General features: G+C 37.0%; 1 protein-coding gene across 2 annotated transcripts in view; it reads left to right on the top strand.

The window, feature by feature from the left end:
• The window catches only part of cntn4 (contactin 4), a 325246-nt gene that overhangs the window by 193260 nt on the left and 111836 nt on the right, over positions 1 to 20150 (top strand). For both annotated transcript variants that reach the window (XM_028447019.1, XM_028447018.1), the window contains exons 6-8: positions 11375 to 11578; positions 16176 to 16278; positions 18177 to 18361. In XM_028447019.1, coding sequence (XP_028302820.1) covers positions 11375 to 11578; positions 16176 to 16278; positions 18177 to 18361 — 492 coding nt within the window. The remainder of the gene's footprint in view (positions 1 to 11374; positions 11579 to 16175; positions 16279 to 18176; positions 18362 to 20150) is intronic.

The raw sequence follows: 20150 nt of genomic DNA, 5'->3' as shown, positions 1-20150 counted from the left end.
CGTCAAGACAAATGCATAATAATTTTTGTAAACATCTAGGAACAGCCAAAACAGATTATAAGTCCGAACCAGGGTTGGGGTCAATTACATTTTTAAGTTACAATTAAGTTCCAATTACCCATGTTCAATTACGATTACAGTGACCAGAATTTTTACATATTCCAATTAAATTCCAATTATTTATTTTTTTTTTATCTTCAGAAAGTCAAATACAATTACATTATCAATTACTGAAGTTCAATTACAATTAATCAGAATTACTGAGCCTGAAATAAATAACCTAATAAAAGTTAACAATCCTCTAGTGTTAGCTTCCTGTTAGCATCTCTTATGATAACGCTCCTAAATCAGCTGTAAGATACACTAAAAACAAACATATATCATCTAATTTCTTTCCTATCTATTGGTTTCCTTGTTTGGCTTCCTTATCAATGAAAATATAGGTTTAAATATTTTCGGAGTGGATGTCTAAGCCTTTTCTGTGTCAGTATACCCCTCAATTTTATTTTATTTTTAATGTTAAAATGTGGGAAAGCTTGATATAAAACATATTTTAATAATTGTTTACTACATACAGTATGTGTAGAACTGTAAATAAACTGTGGCAGGGTTCCCCAGTTTTGCATTAAATTATAATTTAAATTGTTATAGAATTTTGATTAAGATTATGACACCAACAGGCATTTTAAATTACAATTATAATTATGCCATAATTTTAATTAGAAAAAGATTACAATTATAATTGACCCTGGTCCTAACACTCTAATGCTAGTAGGCAAGAAGGCATAAACTCTGCATCCAAAAGCCATTGTTTATAATAATGTTTCCTGATCTCAGTCTATTAAGTCTTTTTTTAAAGTAAAAATATGTTCATTTATTTAACCTTAATTAATAGGGATGGGAATCTTTGGGTGTCTCACGATTCGATTTGATTCCAATTCTTAGGGTCACGAAATTGATACAATGTATAATGTGTTAAGACAAATTATTATGACATCAAAACAATACAGTTTGTATAAGTTAATTTTAAATAAACTGATTCCAATGATGTAATCAAACAAAGGCAAGCTTAAGACACAAGGTAACATTTATTCATGCTCATCATGCTGCACAAGAAATAACTTGCATAAATAAAATTGCCTAAAATAAAAGCTTAGGCCAGCTGCTCCTTTCTTCCAGAAGTAAGTCTCAACTCTCAGTGATGACAACAATACAGTAAATTGAAGGTATACAAAAAAAAAGGTGGCATAAGTTTTCGAATCAATTAAGAATCGTGGATAATTAGAATCGCGATTCTTATGTGAATCAATTTTTTCCCCACCCCTAGTAATTAGGGTTAACAGTTCAGTTGTCAGAGCTTTCTCACATTTATCATTGCGATGAAGATGATTGAACCTGCACGGAATATGAGTCTATAAATAGTGGCGCTGCTGTACTTCATAACATCATGTACATTAGAAGAGTATGACAGCATCTATTATATCTGACTACATGTGGTATAGTGTGAGTGCTGTCATCAGATGTTACCTGTTTTCAGTGTGCTGCAGGCAGCAGTTGCAGGACAGTCGACCATGACGCATCCTGCCATGCCACAGCAGAGTCTCCATCTGACAAAGCCTTTACAATCCACAGCATTTCAAACCAGAAAAATAATTAAACCAACTTGGTTCAATTTTTTTTTATTTATTTTTGGATTTCAAAATAAGAGGCACTAAGGTTTCAATGAAAATGTCTCACACATTCCAGCCAGCCAATGTTGTAGAGGCAAATTCATCTTAAGTGTCCGAGAGGCTGTCAGTTTGTGTCTTTCTCACAGCCAACCACCTTAATGGGCTGTCAGTGTGACCCAAGCCTGCTCTTTGGACTGCACGATTACTGTGTTTAGTCGTGGACTTAATGTCACTGACCTCTATTTTCTATTTCCTCTATTTCCCCCCACCCGAGGCTAATATAGAGAGCGCTGAGAATGTGCATTCTGTCTAGTACTGTAGCCAGTGTAAAGGAGGCAGTGGATCAGAGGATTTTTACGGCATTGTGCAGATTTTTGTAATGCTGCTTTGAGTCAGATCAGAATCAGCAGTTTAACAAAGGATTCTTTTGTGATAGTTTAACGGACCAAATGTGGCCCTAGAGCATGACATTTGGCTTACCTGGAGAAAGTAAAAACAACAAAGAAAACAACTAGAATATTTGCATTTCCTGAAGAAAATTCAAGTGAGTATGCACTGCATTAGCTAGCATTAGCATGTCCGGAAGCGTAAGTGTTGGGCGGAATTACCTGTTACTCTCTTTCTGGCCGCCTTCTACTCTTAAACATGTTCATAAATGATTCCTTACCCATTTAGCACAGAAAGAATATCTCTAATATTACGTGAATATATGTAAAAGTCAATTTTTTCTATGAGCTCTGTCTGCTAGTGCATAACATCTCTTCTTCACTGTGCAGAATAGCTGCATCCCAACCAAACACTGTTATCAGTGCCCCCTGCTGGTCAAAACAAATATCTGGCGGCTGCAACTGAAGGAAAACAATATTTTTCTCTAAACATTTCCCCAATAATATAATAAATATTAGAATTCACAACATTACTGAATTCAACTAAATTAAATAAACAAATCTTTAGGAAAGATTCAACAACAAAAATAGTTACTGGTAAGAATAATTCACACACCAAATTTGAAAAAAAAGCAAATTTTGAAGGGGTTTTTAATTCTTCTTTATGGAATTGAATTTTTTTTTTTTTTTTTTTTTTTTTTTAAACATCCATGATCAATATCATCATGAATCATTAATTAAAAGTCCTGTGTCTAGGGTACTGGGTTACGAAAATCACAAATGTAACGGTATATGTAAGATATATTATGAATATTAATGTGCTTGTGTTAGATATTTTATGAATATGAATGTGCATTGATACAACTAAATATATTACCAAAACCAACTACAAGCAAACCACACAAAAAGTATGTTAATCATGCAGATATGTTACAGTGCAAGACAGCATTCTACAGAGGACTAATAAGTGACCAAGCACCCATACTACTGGTGTACTATAAGATGGTACATTTTCAACTGGAAAGAGGTCAACTGATAATGATGCTCAATTATTGGTCATCATTATCATGGATACCAGATTTCAACGTGTAAATGCATTATGCAAACAAAAACAAGGTGAGAAAATACATCAAGTTAAGAAAAGTCCTACAGTTACACTAACATAATGCACCAAAAGCCACCATATAGCATAATTTTTGCAAAGTTTTCCGAGGGGAGGGGGGCATGCCCCCGTGCAGCGGCTGCGACTCACTGCAAGTTTTAGCCTTCTACTTTTATTTTCTGGACATCTCTGCATTAGCCTTGCATTAGCATTAGCTCAGCATTCACATTAGCTAAGCATTCACATTAATCTAGCGTTAGCATTAGCCTAGTGTTATCATTAGCATTAGAATTAGCATCAGCATAGCCTAGTGTTAGCATTAGCCTCACTAACCTGTAGCATTAGCTGAACATTAGCCATAAGGTTGAAACAATAGACTGTAAAAAGAATGGATGGGACAATCTCCCCGGTACAGTGAAGCTTTTATTTTTAGAGCTCCCCCTGCTGACTGGCTGCAGTATAGGTCATAAACCCTGCTTCCTCAATGATAACAGATGGGATTTAGGTCAAACTTTAAAGTTAAAATACTCGTCACATAATTTTTTTCCAAACCTAAACTCTGCTGTGCATTAGTTATCACCCTACATTGTGTTCAAGTGTTCATTTTTCTGTGAAGTTTGTTTTATATAAGTTAATTGAGGTTGAAAAATTGGATTTTACATAATATATGATGATGATTGACAGCCGCTGAGCAGTTACGTCGTAAAGGAAATCCGAGACGCCCTTTAACTAGATTTTTCAGTTGAAATATATCATGGTTTTGTACTAACCTCTATGATCTGAACAAGACATTGGTAGAATTTCTTGCGGGAGACATACTTATGTTTTTGGCGTTGCTGGGTTGCGTAAGTCATCAGGGCAGTACGCTAAATGGGCGGGGCGTGTTACTAGGACTCCTCCCGCCAAACTCTACTGCGCAGACTCTGGCTTCAAATGATGTCAAATTTGCAAGATGGAAGCGCCTCTAAGCGCCATAATTTGGCTTCAAGAACGTTGAGTGGGAACAGCTACAGTGCACGCCCACTGGTTGAAATGGGTTGAAAAAAGTTGAACTGGGTTGAAAAAGTTGAAAAAACTTGAAATGAGTTGAAAAAGTAAAGAAATAAAATTGGAATAAGTTGAAATTGGTTGAAAAGGTTGAAATGGTTGAAAAAAGTTGAAATGAGTTGAAAAAGTAAAAAAAAAAGTTTGAAATTGGTTGAAACAGATAAATCCTCACTAATAATACATGTGCAAAATACAAAATAATTAAAGTTTTGAGATTTCTCAACCACTGGAAATTCACAAAATTGATCAAACTGCATAATAATTGCAAGGGCTCTTATTTTACCCATGCCTATATCACACGACCAGTCATATTTTATCGCAAATTGTGGGAAGAAACTGACACTTTTTCAGACATCTTGCATTTCTTACCAAATTCTAATACAAAAAGTCACAAAATCCCAATTTTTAAGTGAAGATCCTGCAGGGATCATTTACTGCTTGGATATTGACGGTGCTTAACATTCTTTATATATAATTTATACGTGGGACAGCAAACTAGGGCACCTTAATGTTGCAATTTAGGTTTTTCATACCTAAAATCTGCGGCCCACTTGGGATAAATTTCTACGTATTTGGCCCCTTAACAAAAATGAGTTTGACACCCCTGCTCCAAGGCCTAAAACTTGAGTTTCTCCTGCTGGCCATTGCTAATCTTGCCTTGTTGGGATCTGAACTCATTTGTTTTGGTTGCTTAACTCAACCAAAGAAAAAAGTTCATTTCTTTTCAGCACATTCTATCCAGAATCACACTTTTCTTTTTTCATTAGATGTCTTAATATGTTTGTGATCCTATCTGATAGATGACATATACACTGCTTTGTTGTCTGCAGCATTCTAGTACTGCACTGCTTTGTCATTGGTTGATTAAAAATAAATATTGTAGTCACAGTTGGTTCACACATATATTATTAACATTAGGCCATGGGGAAGCAGATCCTGATACTCTATTATGATTCCAACCAGTAACATCCTAAAGTCCTTTATATTAACAGATGGCTTCTTTGTTTGTCGACAAAAAACTAACTTTTTCATCTTGTTTTTACTTGTTGGCTAGTTATGGTTGTCAAGCATCGCCTATGACCAAATAAATATGTAACTCCCCTTACACTAGGGACATAACATCCCCCCCCCATCACCACCACCTCCCCTGGCTTTGCTCTGAGGTTCCTGCATCAGTTGGATGGGAAGCAGGCTGTGGAAGAATTAATTACATTACAGTGAACATTAATGTTGTATGTTTCCATCTCTTTAGTTTTCAACAGCTGCTGGTGAACGTCACTGTATGAAACGTCTCTAACAGGGAGAGTATTGATTCTATTGTACGTGACCAAACTTATATGTTGTTTTAACCCAGAGGTAGGCACATTTTACCATAGCGGGGGGCCACAAAAATGTGACTGTCTGATCCGAGGACCACAATATCGACATTCAAGTCATTGTTAAGAATAACAACTAATCTGAATAATGATAAAGGACAGAACCAAGGGTTTTCATGTTTTTGTTGTTGTTTTATGTCTTTCTGTCATTTTTGCTGTTCTTTATGAATTTCTATTGTGGTTTTATAGGTTTTTCTATCATTTTTTGTGTTTTTTTAGGCAATGATTGTTATTTGTATTATGTTTTTGTGAAATAATCATTTTAGTATGTAATTGTTATAATTTTTGTTGTATTTTTCTGCAATTGTGTATGTTTTTTCTAGTCATTTACTGTATTTTTGCTATTACTTTGCCCATATTTCTGTCATTTTGGGTGTTTTCAAAGTTATTTTGCACATTTATTTTGGGGGACAAACAAAATTAGATGGAGGGCCGCATGTGGCCCCAGGGCCGCCGGTTGCCCATGTTTGTTTTCATCTATCTCTTAACAGCACAAGAGTATGCTCATAAGAGACAGGTTAAAATGCTTGTTTTGTGTAACATACTCTACTATAAATATGTGACAATTAAGCAAAATGTAGGTTATGTATTTAGTTGCAACCGCTCGCACCCACGGCTCAAACCGCCTCCAAAATCTCAACTTGCTCCAATGCTAAAAAGGAGGCATGAAACAAAGGCATGAATCAAGACTAAGAAGGTTGCAAGTGTGCATTCTCATCCTTAGTCACTGCTGGGAATGCTATCCTAGCTAACACCAGATGCTAGGCTGTTTCTGCCCTAGGCAGGATGGCAATCTGTCACGGGTCTAATACATAGAACATAGACAGTTAGACTACAGACAGATTTACTCTTATAGCCATTTCGAGACTCAAAATTACCTCCCATACATGTTTACAAGGGAAAGCTCCAGCATTGCTAACTATGCTGCTTTGCTGAAATATTTATTTTTAAACTACACATTTTATCCACTGAAAAAACTGAGTGTAGCTGCTCTGCATGGTGTTGTTTTTGGTTATTGCTTTGAAGGTTTTAAACAAACTTTAGGAATAAGCTATGAATAAACTGATTATATTAACAAAAGTGAGCAATTACAAAAAAAATATGTCATTTAGATCAAAATATGTATATTCATTTTTGTTGAAGATTGTTTGGATTGTTAATTCAAACTCATCCATAAAATATGTTACAATTATTGATACTGTTCTACAAACTAATATTGTGATACTGTAAATGTGTCTAACAGGAAAAAGGAGCAGATATGCGAAAAAATGACTACACGTAAAGGCTACCCAACTGTCCCTTAGGATTACATTAAGTGTGTCCACCTATAAACCAGCCAACTAAAGAAGTCTTTAGCTTTCCAACTGTTATAAAAGGTGATAGATCCACTTTAGCTCTACTGCCCACCAGCTTTGTCTTACACTAACTTAACACTTGTGAGCATGATCTTAGCTGGGTTTTACTTGAATGTCTTGTTCAGCCTTTGAATATTAAGTGAAGCTCATCCTTTGAAGCTACTCCCAGGTCTCTATGAGTGAGTGCAGCAGTTTTATTCATATAGGAACTCCTACAAAGGAATATTTAGCCTTAAAAGGGATCCACAATGAACACGTTCAGGACTCCTGTAGACCCCTCTTCAATTAATCATTACAGAGCCAAGCCTAATATTGAACGTCAATCTTGAGAATGACCAAATATATGCGCATTTTTGGAGGTTTCTGACACCAAAACCTCAAAATAATCAGTTTTCTTTATTTATTTTTTTTATAATTTTTATATTATTATTATTTTGAGAACAGTTCATAGCGTTGTGTGTTCTTAGAAGGTAGTATACAGAGGTGAAAGATTACTTGCATATACATACAGTAATATTCAACAGATGATAAATAGGTGATAGGTCAAAAGAAAGCATGCAAAATTAAGTCTGTCCCTCTGTTTTCAGTCATTACAACACAAGCATGCAATGCATAGAAGAAGAATAAATTAAAATCCACCCCATCCACCCCACCCACCCCACCCCGAGGACCCCTGGAATGGACCCAAAAGGAAAAACAAAATAATGGAAGAAGAGAAAAAAGAGAAAATGAAGCAGTACAGCTGTTCATAATATGGCTTTAAGAGTTCTTATGGTGTTCGAGAAAATTTGTATATTATTAAGTTCCGCATGGTGCATTTCAGCTGCCCAGCATTACATGTTTGCATCAATAAAGTACAAGTAATAAAACAATCAGTTTTCTTGTGTTTCAAACTGTGCAGCTATTTTAGTTAAGCAGTCATTGTAGTGCTGCACAGCAGCTGTATTTTATTTTATTTTTTTGCATTTTCTCCTGTAGATGTCCTGTTTTATACCACAGAGCGTTATATAACCCATACAATCAATGCCCAGAAATATTTTGTCAGGACCGTTTGGCCATCTGTGTGAGACGTCTCATTATATTCCTGCTCTCTGCGGTATTTCGTGCCTCATGTTTTGCCATGTAGTCATATGGGCTTTAACGAGAGCAGGTGCAGCCATTGTCTAAAGGCACTGGAGAGGAAACAAACACAAACAACATGCCGCGTCATCCCTAGAGTTCAGCTTCACATGCACAGCAGCCAATCCTTAAGCCCCATCCCCAAGAAGACGCTGAGATGTAGAGTATCTGCCCCCTCAGCCAGCAGGTAGTCCAGGATACTGCTGGGATAAACGTACAAGCTCCTCAGGAAGGAGACACAGAACGTGTTCCTCCAAGACAGTTTGGGTTTTCTAAAATGTGAACATGTTGTAAAGACTGATTAAACTCAGCAGGTTACAAAAGAACATATCCTTCAGGTAGAGTGCAGATTATGAGACAGCAGTTAAATTTGATGAGCAGACATCAGTGAAGCGAAAAAGTCATTTAGAAGTAAATTTCATAAGCAAATATGACTGACTGAGGGATATTACCAATATGCTGTGTCCAGTTCATTCAACACAGTCGCTGAGAGATAAACAGAATTGTGAATTATAAAAAAATGATTCACAAACCTCATTTTCTGCTCATGTATGAACTGTAAACAGTGGGACATTCAGGGATGAAATGGGGCTTATTTTTTATTTCTTCACAAAACCATAGTGTATTTTAAAGCCTTCCACTGTTTTAAAGCTGCAGTATGTAAGTTTTTTTTTTTGGCGTCATTTGGTCAAAAATCCATAATCATCATTGAGCATATTGTAATCCATAGTGGACAGGAAATATCTGCTCCTCCTCCTTCTCCTGTTCCTGGAAATGAGCTTTAGAAATACAGGAGCATGACGCTGGACATCAGCCAATCAGAGATATTTCTACCAACAGGGTGATCCCATGAGCTGTTTGGGACGTTACTATTTGCGGCTTGAGCTGCTCATCAAAAGTCAATGTGAGTTCACAATCTGAGAATAGGGAAAGTGTAAGGGAAGCTGTTCCAGCAGAAATTTCTAACACAGCTTTTGGCACAGAGCAAAGGAAAAGCAAGAGGAAAAAGGAAGGCCGAGGTGGAGAAGCAACAGAATAAAGGCACAAACGTGTTTGAGAGGAACAGACACCGAAGAAGTTCCTCTAACTCGGTATGTGCGGTGGACTGCACACGGAATAAATAGCTTAAAAAACTGAGAGAAACATTATGTATATGGAGTGTCTGTCTGCTCTGATCATCCAGGCTCACTGCTTGTGTGAGGAGCGAGTGATACATGCTTTCATGTCTCTAAAACATCAGAAAACTCTCCAATAACACCAGATAAAGTTTCTACATTTTTAAGAGTTCCACAGTGTGCGCAAAGAAGACCAATAAGAGTTGTTCAGGAGGGGAGGGGGGAGCGTGGAGCGTCTCACGATTCTACATACTGCAGCTTTAACTCCAGTTCTACTCTTTAAAAGGACCATTATGTCCAATCTATTCATCTCATACCTGCATATCATGTTAACATGGTGGTGGAGCCCATTTTATCTTATTCTGACCAAGGTACACCCAAGGCAGGTTTCGAGTCCATCACACTAGCCATTTTTTGTAAGTATAATTTGCCATGATTAACCATAAGTACTTTACTCTTAATCAGATTATTGAACAAGTTACTCACAAAAGTTAATCTCAGTCATTAAAAATTAATAAATTGTAGATCCATGATTGTGGGAACTATCAATACTTGTTAAGAACATTATGTCTAATTTATCTACTTTAGCTTGTAATGTCAAATGTCAAAATGTAATGAACCGAATAGTAAATTGACCTCATTTAAATGCTATGAACATCATTCACGTCCATTTGAACCTTTTCAGTGGCTAACAAAGAGCTGATTGGGTGGATTTTTTTTTGCAAGTGTTAAAAGAAAAGCCCTTGTGGATTTCTAAAAACTTGAAAATGATAATTGCTCTTGGCAAAAACTCTCGCGAAATTCTGTGACACAGGGGACAGGCTGACATTTAGGTTCCAACTTGGTTTACTGAAAGTGGCAGTCTGACAGGTACCTGGCAAAATCATGCCCTGCTTCCTATGAGTGCAAATCACCTTTTCTAGCTTCCATTACTAAAATAGGACATTTAATGATTCATTCAAAAAATACAAACTTTTGCCTATTGACTGCTTTCAAGTCTCTTCAATAATTGTCCCATTTCTAAAGGTTTTGTCTTAAGATACAGTATATATATATATATATGAATTCTTATTTTAATTTCACCATCCATGAACAGATCAAGAAAACGATTCTTAAAATGAACTGTTGAAGGAAAGGGATAAGGGGCTTAAAAAGTAAAACAAGATTTAAATTATACAAACATGACAATCTAAACAGTAGATTAAACTGACAGTGTAAAATGCAATACATATTTTAAAATCCTCCTCCTATACAGAGATCCAGAGTGTCATCTGCTTGCCAACTGGTTCTATTGCAACAATATAACAACTTGGGGTGTCTATAGGGTTAAGGTCTTTATTATCACACAGAAAAGCACTGAAATCTAGCAGTGGCTCACTGAAACAATGAGCATAAGGCTCCAACTTGTTAACATATTTTAGACTTGCAATCATCTTCTATTTTTTTAGTATATTTTTAATTTGTGATTCAAGTGGTATTTTGGGACCCACTTGAAACAAACATGAAACCTCCTTCAGTACAAAATCATATATTTCACACTCGTTACAAAAGGGAACTTGTATAGCAGTGATTCTCAAACTTTTTCTCAAGTACCCCCTTTTTCTTATTTCTGAATTCATTCTCTCTGACTACAGTGTTTTGCTTAGAAAACTATTTTAAAACTATAGAGCGAAATTATGGAATTAACAAGTGATTACACAAATTTTAAAGAATCTTATTTTGTAAATAATTGGAAAGAAACAATTTTCAGTGTAGTGGTTCCCTACTTTTTTTGGATCGTGACCCCATTTTTTTCTAGAATTAGTTTTTGATCATGTTGGTTGGAATCAACCAAAATGATTCATCTCGAATAAAGATTTTCTTTTCAATGCTTTTTTTCCGCCTGTCTGGAGAAAGAAATATTGCATTCTCTCTCAAACCCCAGGGTCTCCTCAAACTGCTAGTTGCTCAAGCAAACCAAATCTACATGATTATGTGTTATGTGAAGTAAATCCAGGTAATTAAGTTTGCCTGTAACCTTTAGCTGATCTCATCAAATCCAACCATGTGATACAACTTGTCACCAATTTTGCAAGCCAGAGACGAGGCTTTTTTAATGCCACTACCACAAATTAATGACTAAATGTTTTAGTTTTTTCCATTCATCTTCTACCCGACACCAGGCCTTATAACAGTTTCTTTTATTGTTTGTTTTTCTTCCACAGATCTGACATTTTCTTGGATCTTTAATGAGTACCCAACGTTTGTGAAGCAGGATACCCGTCGCTTCATCTCTCAGGAGACTGGAAACCTGTACATTGCCAAAGTTGAGCCCTCTGATGTTGGTAACTACACTTGTGTGGTGACCAACACTGTCACAAAGACTCGTGTACAGGGCCCACCGACACCATTAGTGCTGCGCAGTGATGGTAAGATCTGCTTCAGCAACATCTGCCAAAATATTATAATACTTGCATAACATGTTTGACATTTAAATAATAGGTTATGATTAATGTAAACTACTGTATTCTGCTGGTGTATTGTGTTACATTTTTACATTACTGTATGATTTTTAAACTAGTCTTATAAAACATATCTGTGCAAAAAAAAAAAAGCTACTACTAAATTATATCTATATCTGGCTTTGTAGGATATCTGCACCAAATCCAGTATTTTAAATGGCATTAACATCAAAAAGTTGAACATGCAGTGTTATGAAAATGCCACATATACTTTTAAAGAACACTGTTGTGATTTTAAAGGTTAATTATCTCTTTCTTCACTAATTTTAACATGTCCTTTTACTTGTACATCTGATTCTTTGCGCTGGCCTTATCAAGGCTCACCAGTGGAAAGGTCATTGTCAGCAAGTAATCTAATTGCAGCTTCCATTCTGGAAGCATGTACTTACGTATCTACAGTAATGCAAGCAATATGAGGAAATTCCGAGCAAAAATCTAATTCCACTACTAGAAATGTCTTTCATGACATTTATGTAAGTTGGGTTTTTTTTCTCGCCAATAGTTATAGCTGATATAGATTAGCCTTAACAGCCCCCATTTACTGTTATGCATTTCATAGTTTTATCTATATTTTCAGTTGATTTCAAAAGAAAAAGTAGTTAGTTGCTCAATCTTGCAAATAAAAACTTGTCTTTTACCTAAAATATCCTGATATTTGTTTGATTTGTGTACAATCTTAGCCATCTCGTCTCCTGGCTTTAGATTTTTGTAGTTTTCACAAAAAAAAAGTCAAATGACAATACATATAATAAAAGCAACATACTTATTCTTGCATATGATTTATTATCCAAAAATCTATTCAGTTTTTTTTTCAAGTTCACCATAATATCATAAAAGTGAATGGAAGCCCTCTTTATGTTTTTTTATTCTTTTTTCCATAGTTATTTTAACCATTGGCAAAAGACAAAATTGCTGCAGATGTGTGAAAACATGTAAATATATCTAAGGAGCCTATTTTTTTTTAATCATGGTACACATACCCTGAACAATTCTACCAATGGATTTTAAATTGTGGCAGAAAATAAACTGAATGGCTCAAAAATCTGAAATACCTAATTGAATGGCTTCAATCCCTAGCTACAGTATATGCAAGCCTACTGCAATAACTTGACGGTATGACATGGTATGACAAAAAAAAAATCTCAGTATGTCAAAAAAGGTTTGAAACCACTGCTGAGGAAGAATCAAACCACTTCCAAATCTAAGCGTTACTTCCAAGTTACCCATGTTTTGTGCATGTTTACCTAACCTTATATAGTTTAGAAACTGACTAAGGCAGAGAGCGACTAAAAACCCTAAAGGGGGGCTAAACCCACAGAACATAGACAGGAAAAACACCCAAAACTGACTGCCAATCGAATGGAAAAAAAATATAAAATAATACCAGAGCAATAAATTAATAACCAAACTAGAAAAGTACTTGGAGAGCGCAGACCTCCGCCAAGCAGTTCAAGCTCAGCCAACACGCTCCTGTCATGGTAACATGGTAAACTCAGGATTACCATGACTACCTGTCAACATTGAGCTGTGTTATCGTGACTACCTGTCAACATTGTATTTTTGATCAAGTGATTCAAAATTGTTATAAATGTTCATGAGGGTGATGCATTTACTATATCAGCCGATCTGCCTACAAATTTCGTAGGCAGGAAAATACCTATCAAATTTAAAAGGATGTCAAATTGTTGATTAACATACCTGGGACAGCACAGCATTTTAATAATTCTCGTATTATACCAGGATTACGGGGAGGGGGATATTTACACCATTATGTACATTCTCCACTATATTTTTTTGTGGGGACACTGTAACTGCTAAAGCATGTTTGGCATTTTGGGATGAAACACATTCTGGACAAAAAAAAACTGAAACAGGTTTTATGATTTTCTTAATCTGTTTATTCCATGGTGGTTAACAGGAGTATATCTCCCCAAAAACAGGATTCAAGGCTGTGTACACCACACTAGAAAGTCAATCCAGCCAAAAACAGGGCTAAGAGAAATACCATTTTGGGGGACAATGCTAACTATGCTAAATATTGCTTTACTGTGCTGCCCTTTTATAAAAAGGAAAAATGTACTTTTCTCAAGTTTTTTTGAGTTTTATATTAAATTCCCTGAAACTGGATCTACAGATTAGCAGCCCCCCCAAATTTCAAAGACAATTGTAGGCTGTGGCCCAAAACCCTTTGGCCTATTGCTTGAAGTCTATCACTGATATGAGATATAGGGTGGGTTAAATAAATGTTTGACACTACATGTTGGCATGAAAGCTACGCTGCAATGTTGATGCTACATTTTTTTCTTTAAGAACAACAGCCCACCTTCCTTTACTGTCTTATCTTACAAAAGCTTTACTTTCCTGCAGCAGCTGATAAATGTCAGTCCTGCCACATTGGAGGAGTGGAGTGGAGCAGGGTCCACATTAAACAGGTGTCCCTCTACAAAAGGTTATAGTTTAGGGCAATTACCTGTCCACTTTTACTTGTCTGCTGTATGCATGGGTGATAGCGCTGTGGTCACATTTCACTGTGAGATAAGGATCAGAATTAGCTTTCACAGTCACTTAGCAAGCCAATCCTGATAACACATGCCTCACCAAATCAGGCTGGATGGAAAAGGGCATTTCCCCATCTCTAGAGCCATTTGTGGAACACTATTAGAATTATAAGAGAGGAAGAATCCATAGTTTTACTAGTGAAAAAGAGTGGCTTTAGAACTGAGTCAAGCACCCTAGTGTGTAGGGTAGTGACTAGTGAGTAAATGAGACAAAAAAATATTGCCTCCAGCATCAGATTATGTGAGACTTGGTCCAGGTATAACCAATGAAGGTGTCTTTGAAATCACCGGCTCTGGTCCGCTTTCTTCAAGATTGAAAACTGTTGACTGACCGTAGCTAGGTCGGCCATGTCAATCGAATGCCAAAACATCGAATGCCAAGTCATTTCCTTCACGGAGTATTGCAAGAAACAACCCGTCATACTGGTGGACCAAGGATACAAGCGAGATCTGAAAGACTTTGGCTTTGAACTCTATGCAAAGATCACGATAACTGGAGAGCAAAACACCATGCTAGTCAACTAACGCCATGACGTCAACAGAAACCTTATAAAACTCAGGGAAATGAAAGAAGCCATGCATTGTCATCCGTGACCGATGCCAGCAAACACTCACTGGTCCAGGTTGTGTCCTTTATATTAGTGGTTCTCAAAGTTTTTTTGGCTCAAGTACTCCCTTTCTCTTTTTTCTGACTATTTAAACTATCTAAAAACAACACATTTTAAAAAATCTCATTTTGTTATGAAACAGTATTTAGTGCAGTGGTTCCCAACTTTTTTTGGATTGTGGCGACCCTAGAGACATTTATTTTCTAGAAATAGTTTTAATCATGTGAATTTATGCACAAAGTGAAAAGTATAGAAATGCAGTTGTTTAAGATTGAGTGTTGTTTTAATTAAAAAAGAATAATAATGAAAACATTTCAAAAATGTATTTAAATTTTTCTGAAATTTCAGGCGAACCCATTCAAGGCGACTCCACATGAGGTCTCGACTCTCAGGTTGAAAAACACTAATTTAGTGGCTCCTGAATAGATTTATTTCTATAGTATCATTTCCAGTCATCTCACACCTGGGGTGGGACCAAGACTGACACTGACACTGTTAATTTTCCATTCTCTCTCTCTCTCTTTCAAGTACCCCCTGTCGCGGCATCGGGTACACGTACCCTCATTTGAGAAACACTGCTTCATATGATTGCCATCAATTGCCATTAAGCTATTTTATCAAGAGTTTTAGTTTTTAGGCAGGATGTGTATTAGAAAAGTGTCGACAAAACATCTAGGCTGATTTTGAGAAATGCCCAAGAAAAAGGAATGAGAGTAACCAAAACCTTTGGTATTTGCACCCTGGGGTGACGGAGTTGTGTAGTGTCATTTTAAAGACTGCATAGCACACATCCATATTCCATTAGTGATAGCTGCTGTGGTCTCCATTTATAAGTACAACTCCAGAGTATCTAAGCTGCAATATGAAAATCTCTCTGAGCTAATAGAGAGTGGGATGCTTAGTAGACACAGTGACAGCAGCAACAACAGGGCTTATTGTGTGCTTCAATGCTGGTTGTGCGTCCACAAAACAAAACTCATTTAGATGTAAAAGCTCAAATAATCTATGAATTCTCAAAAAAAAGAGGATTTTTTTTTTTAGGTTTCACTGTTGAACATCAGTGTGAGGCATGTCTACTGAAGTGCTGGCATATTTTTCTCATAATTTTTCAGCGGGGGAGCATTCTGTAACCGCGCCTGAGAGCAGTGCGGGTCTCTGTGGCACTGTGCTGGAAGTTCAAAAACACTTCAGCTTATAGTAAAAAGACGGCTGTATTTCAAAAGGATTGCAGTCACTGGGTAGTTGCAGAAGTTCAGTTTTTATAGTTGAAACCGAAAAGGGTTTTTTTTCTCTCTGATTTGGCACTGACTCTGTCGCCTATTTCTATTTCTTTTTTAGGTGTGATGGGTGAATACGAGCCAAAGATTGAAGTTCAGTTTCCAGAGGTTGTTCACGTTGCCAAAGGATCTACAGTAAAGTTGGAATGCTTCGCTCTTGGAAAGTAAGTCTTTTTCACTTTTGCTTGTTTGCAGGCATTTATTGATGACACTTTAATTGAAGTTTTATACATAAGGCTGACATTATGCTGTCAATATTATGACATGACACCTGTCATTACCATGAGTAAAGTGTCATGAAGGCTTTCATTAAGTGCCATTCATTATCCTAACCCAGTGGTGCACAATAGGTTGATCGCGATATACCTATCGATTGCGGAAAACAGCCCAGTCACATATACGCTAGCGCACCAATCTGTTCATTTACAACCTCTAATAATAAGTAGAAGAAGACCCTCCTCCAGCTCAAAGCCACTCACACCCGCACACACCGACCCAACCAGGTACATTTATTATCAGCATCGTCAGACAACCTACGTGTGTGGAAACCATGGAAGTTGTTCTAAAGAACAAAATGAGCTACAAATAGTGAAACGCTCTGTGTGCTACTGACTGCTTTTTATTTGTGCTATGTATTTTAAAAATATTTTTCTTCATTGTACATTTTCAAAATATATTTTCATCAAATTTCATTTTTAAGTGTTACTGTTTAAATATTATTTTTGCATTTTAATACAAAGAAGTGGAACAAACGGCAGCAGAGATGAAGTCAGCATCCAATGTAAACATTTTTAAATCCAAGTTAAAGACACTCTTTTTCTCTACTGCGTATGAATGAGAGGGAGATTTCCAACGTTTTTACTGCTGATTTAATGTTCATATTGATTTTTAAGCTGTTATTATTATTATTATTATTTCTGATGCATTTCTTAATCATGTAAAGCACATTGAACTGCCTCGTGTATGAAATGCACAAATAAATTTGCCTTGCCTTAATATTACACAAATATTGAATATTTAGTTGATAACTGTAATATTAATAATAATATAACAATAAAAATGGTCATAGTGCACATGTTACAATCTAATTATTTACAGTTAAAACCCCTCCAACACAGGAGTAGATCGTGAAGAGTTGTCAGTGGTTAAAAGTAGCTCATGAGCTGAAAAAGTGTGTGCACCCCTGCCCTAACCCTTTGTTACCCTAACCCCTAATCCCTAACCCTACCCCTAACCCCACTAGATACAAAAATGCCAATATAGCTCCAAAGGTGTCATAATTTAGGGAATGACACTTAATGACAGCCTTCATGACACCTTTTTCATGCTAATGACAGATAATGACAGCGTAATGTCAGCCTTATGTATACAACTTGAAGTTAATCATCTCCCATTTTTGTTCATTTACACTATTCATGTCCTACTGGTGTTTCTTTTAAAAAGCAGTGTTGTGCCTTGTTTGCAGCTCTAACAAATTGCTTTCAGTAAGATCTAGCAAAAAACTATAATATTATGAGATTACCACTATGATTTAAAGGTGCTTTTAATGTACTACGCTTTTCCTAAAATTCATAGATTGACACAAATTAGCATTCTATGGCACTGGGAAGCCTGGATTGCATCTACCGACAAGTACTGTATATCGACTGTATTATTCCTCACTCAGGTTATTTGCCACAAGCTAGTCATACTTGCTATTTCACCTTGGTGCCACGTGAAGTTGCTTTGTATCATATCAAGATGAACATGATCATTGCCTGCCATCCTGAACCTATCTAACAACATTGTTATTATATAATCTCATGAAAGCTTGCTAAGAGAAATATTTGAGAGAAAATGAACACATAACGTATGAAATAGGTTTTTTAAAATTCTGCCATAGCCTACAGTAGTTTACTAGATATTTTCTGCATACTAGTTTAGGTTGTATTTAATAAGATTTCATGCACTGGTATGACTGAATTTACGGATTGGAAACCAATCAGAAAACATATTACAGTGCTTTTACAGTTACTCTTTCCATATTGGATATTTTTATTGAATATTTGTCTTCTCTTCATAGCCCTGCACCATCCATAACATGGAGGAGAGTAGATGCTGTGCCCTTCCCCAGGAAGGTGGATATGAGAAAGGCCAGTGGTGTTCTAGAGATCCCCTACTTCCAACAGGAGGATGCTGGCACATATGAATGTGTGGCAGAGAACTCCAGAGGCATGAACATGGTGAAAGGAAAGCTCTCCTTCTACGGTAGGTGATGCTGTGGCACATGAATATTTGACCAGTATGGACCACATCTGTCAGAGCAGCTCAGACTGAAAGGCAGCAAAAAAGCAGAAACAGGCGCTCTTCAAAAAGCCATGGTGGGCATGCCACACACGAGTGGAGAAGCTGGGTTTAAACAGCACATCAAAATGATTAAAGGCTGTCAGCCATGATGCCTCTAATATTTTGATCCAGATTAAAGGAGTGATGCGGATGAGGCTGAGCCCTTGAATGCGACCTTGCTGGTGAGCCTTATATTGGGTTCCACCAGATGGCATTGTGATTGACATCCAACTTGACTTGAGATCAAAGCCATTAAATGTACTATACTTGTAGCAGTGGCACATATGTCATGGTCATAATCGTCAGCACAGCAGCTGGAGGAAGGGGAAAATCTACGAGTTATCACTCACAGCGCCACGATTTGCTCAGATACAACTCCAAATTAAAATTGCAAGCAGTGAAAACCTTCCCTTTTTTGGCAAATGGCGCTTTGCCACAGGAAGTGTGTTCTGTAAAAACTCATCATCTTCCTGACAAATGATCATCTACTTGTCCAGAGCATTTCTGAACACATTTGGGAAGTGTGAGTTGAAAACTGTCAACACAATGCATAGTAGATTGGAAAAAAGTGCTTTTCGATCACCACCTGGGGGCACTAAGACTTCCACACGCAATGACATGACAAATTGTCATGACATTGCGTGAGGAAAACGTTTCCCGTTTGAAAAATTTCCAGTTTTAAGATTGATGAAACTTTAGCACCCCATGTAGTCTTGGCAATGTGATGAAAGCACACCGTTTTGAACATTATTGGTCTCCAATTTGTCAAGAACATAAATCCAAAATTTCATATGGAAATTATGAACGTTCTAGGAGGAGTTCGCTTTTAAAGACGGTGTGTTTTGGCCAAAAATTTATAAAAAGTGCCGAATTTGGCCCGCTAAAATAAGAATTGCAGACTTCCTGATGAATTTAGGTTATAGGTCCAAATTAGTGCAGTGGCTGCCTCTCGTCTTGAGATCTTGAGGGTGTCTGGGGGGCTGCTCGGCTGTGGGGGGTGCCCTGGGGCTCCTTGGCCCCCGCTCTTTCTGCTGGCCTGGCTGTATCTTTGGGCCCGGGGCGGGACTTGGGTTTGCAGTAGCAGTTTTTGCACATACATTGGTCTACGATGCACTGGCATGCCTTGGACCGTGGGATAAAACTCATACTGGGCTTAACCTTAGACACGTTGATCCCAAATACCTGTTTTAGATATAACCACTCACTCCTTCCCTTTGTCCACAGCCACCAGCATTATACCTAAACTTCACACTTGTCACCAGAGTGGCTTGATTACACAACATAATAAGCACAATATGCACAACTACAACTTCACATCTCACTCTCACTTTAAAATAATCAACTCTTCCCACCCTTTTCATTTCCTACCTTGAGTCTCTCCTTCCTGTTCCCTTCCCCCTCACCTCGGTGTAGCACTGCCCTCTCTTTTTATATACTCCATATAATAAAGTGTTTCTTACCCTTCCTTAGGGAGGGCTGGTGATGGTCACAAGTATGCAATAAAATACATTTTCAACTTCTTGTAGTGTTGATCTTTGACAGCATGTGCAGACAAAAAAATTTAAAAATAGGTCCAAATTACATTTTTGCTACTCACTGTCTACTGCATATACCTATTGAAGGCCATCCAGCTACTTTAAACCACTGAAAAGTTGCAAACTCTAGGTTGCACTAACGAGTCCCAAAATTGCATCAACAAACGACACCTTAC

Source organism: Gouania willdenowi, chromosome 5 (genome assembly GCF_900634775.1).
Source record: "Gouania willdenowi chromosome 5, fGouWil2.1, whole genome shotgun sequence".
Lineage (NCBI taxonomy): Eukaryota > Metazoa > Chordata > Actinopteri > Blenniiformes > Gobiesocidae > Gouania > Gouania willdenowi.
Note: the sequence above shows the minus strand (reverse complement) of the source record. Positions and strands in the feature narration are given on the sequence as shown.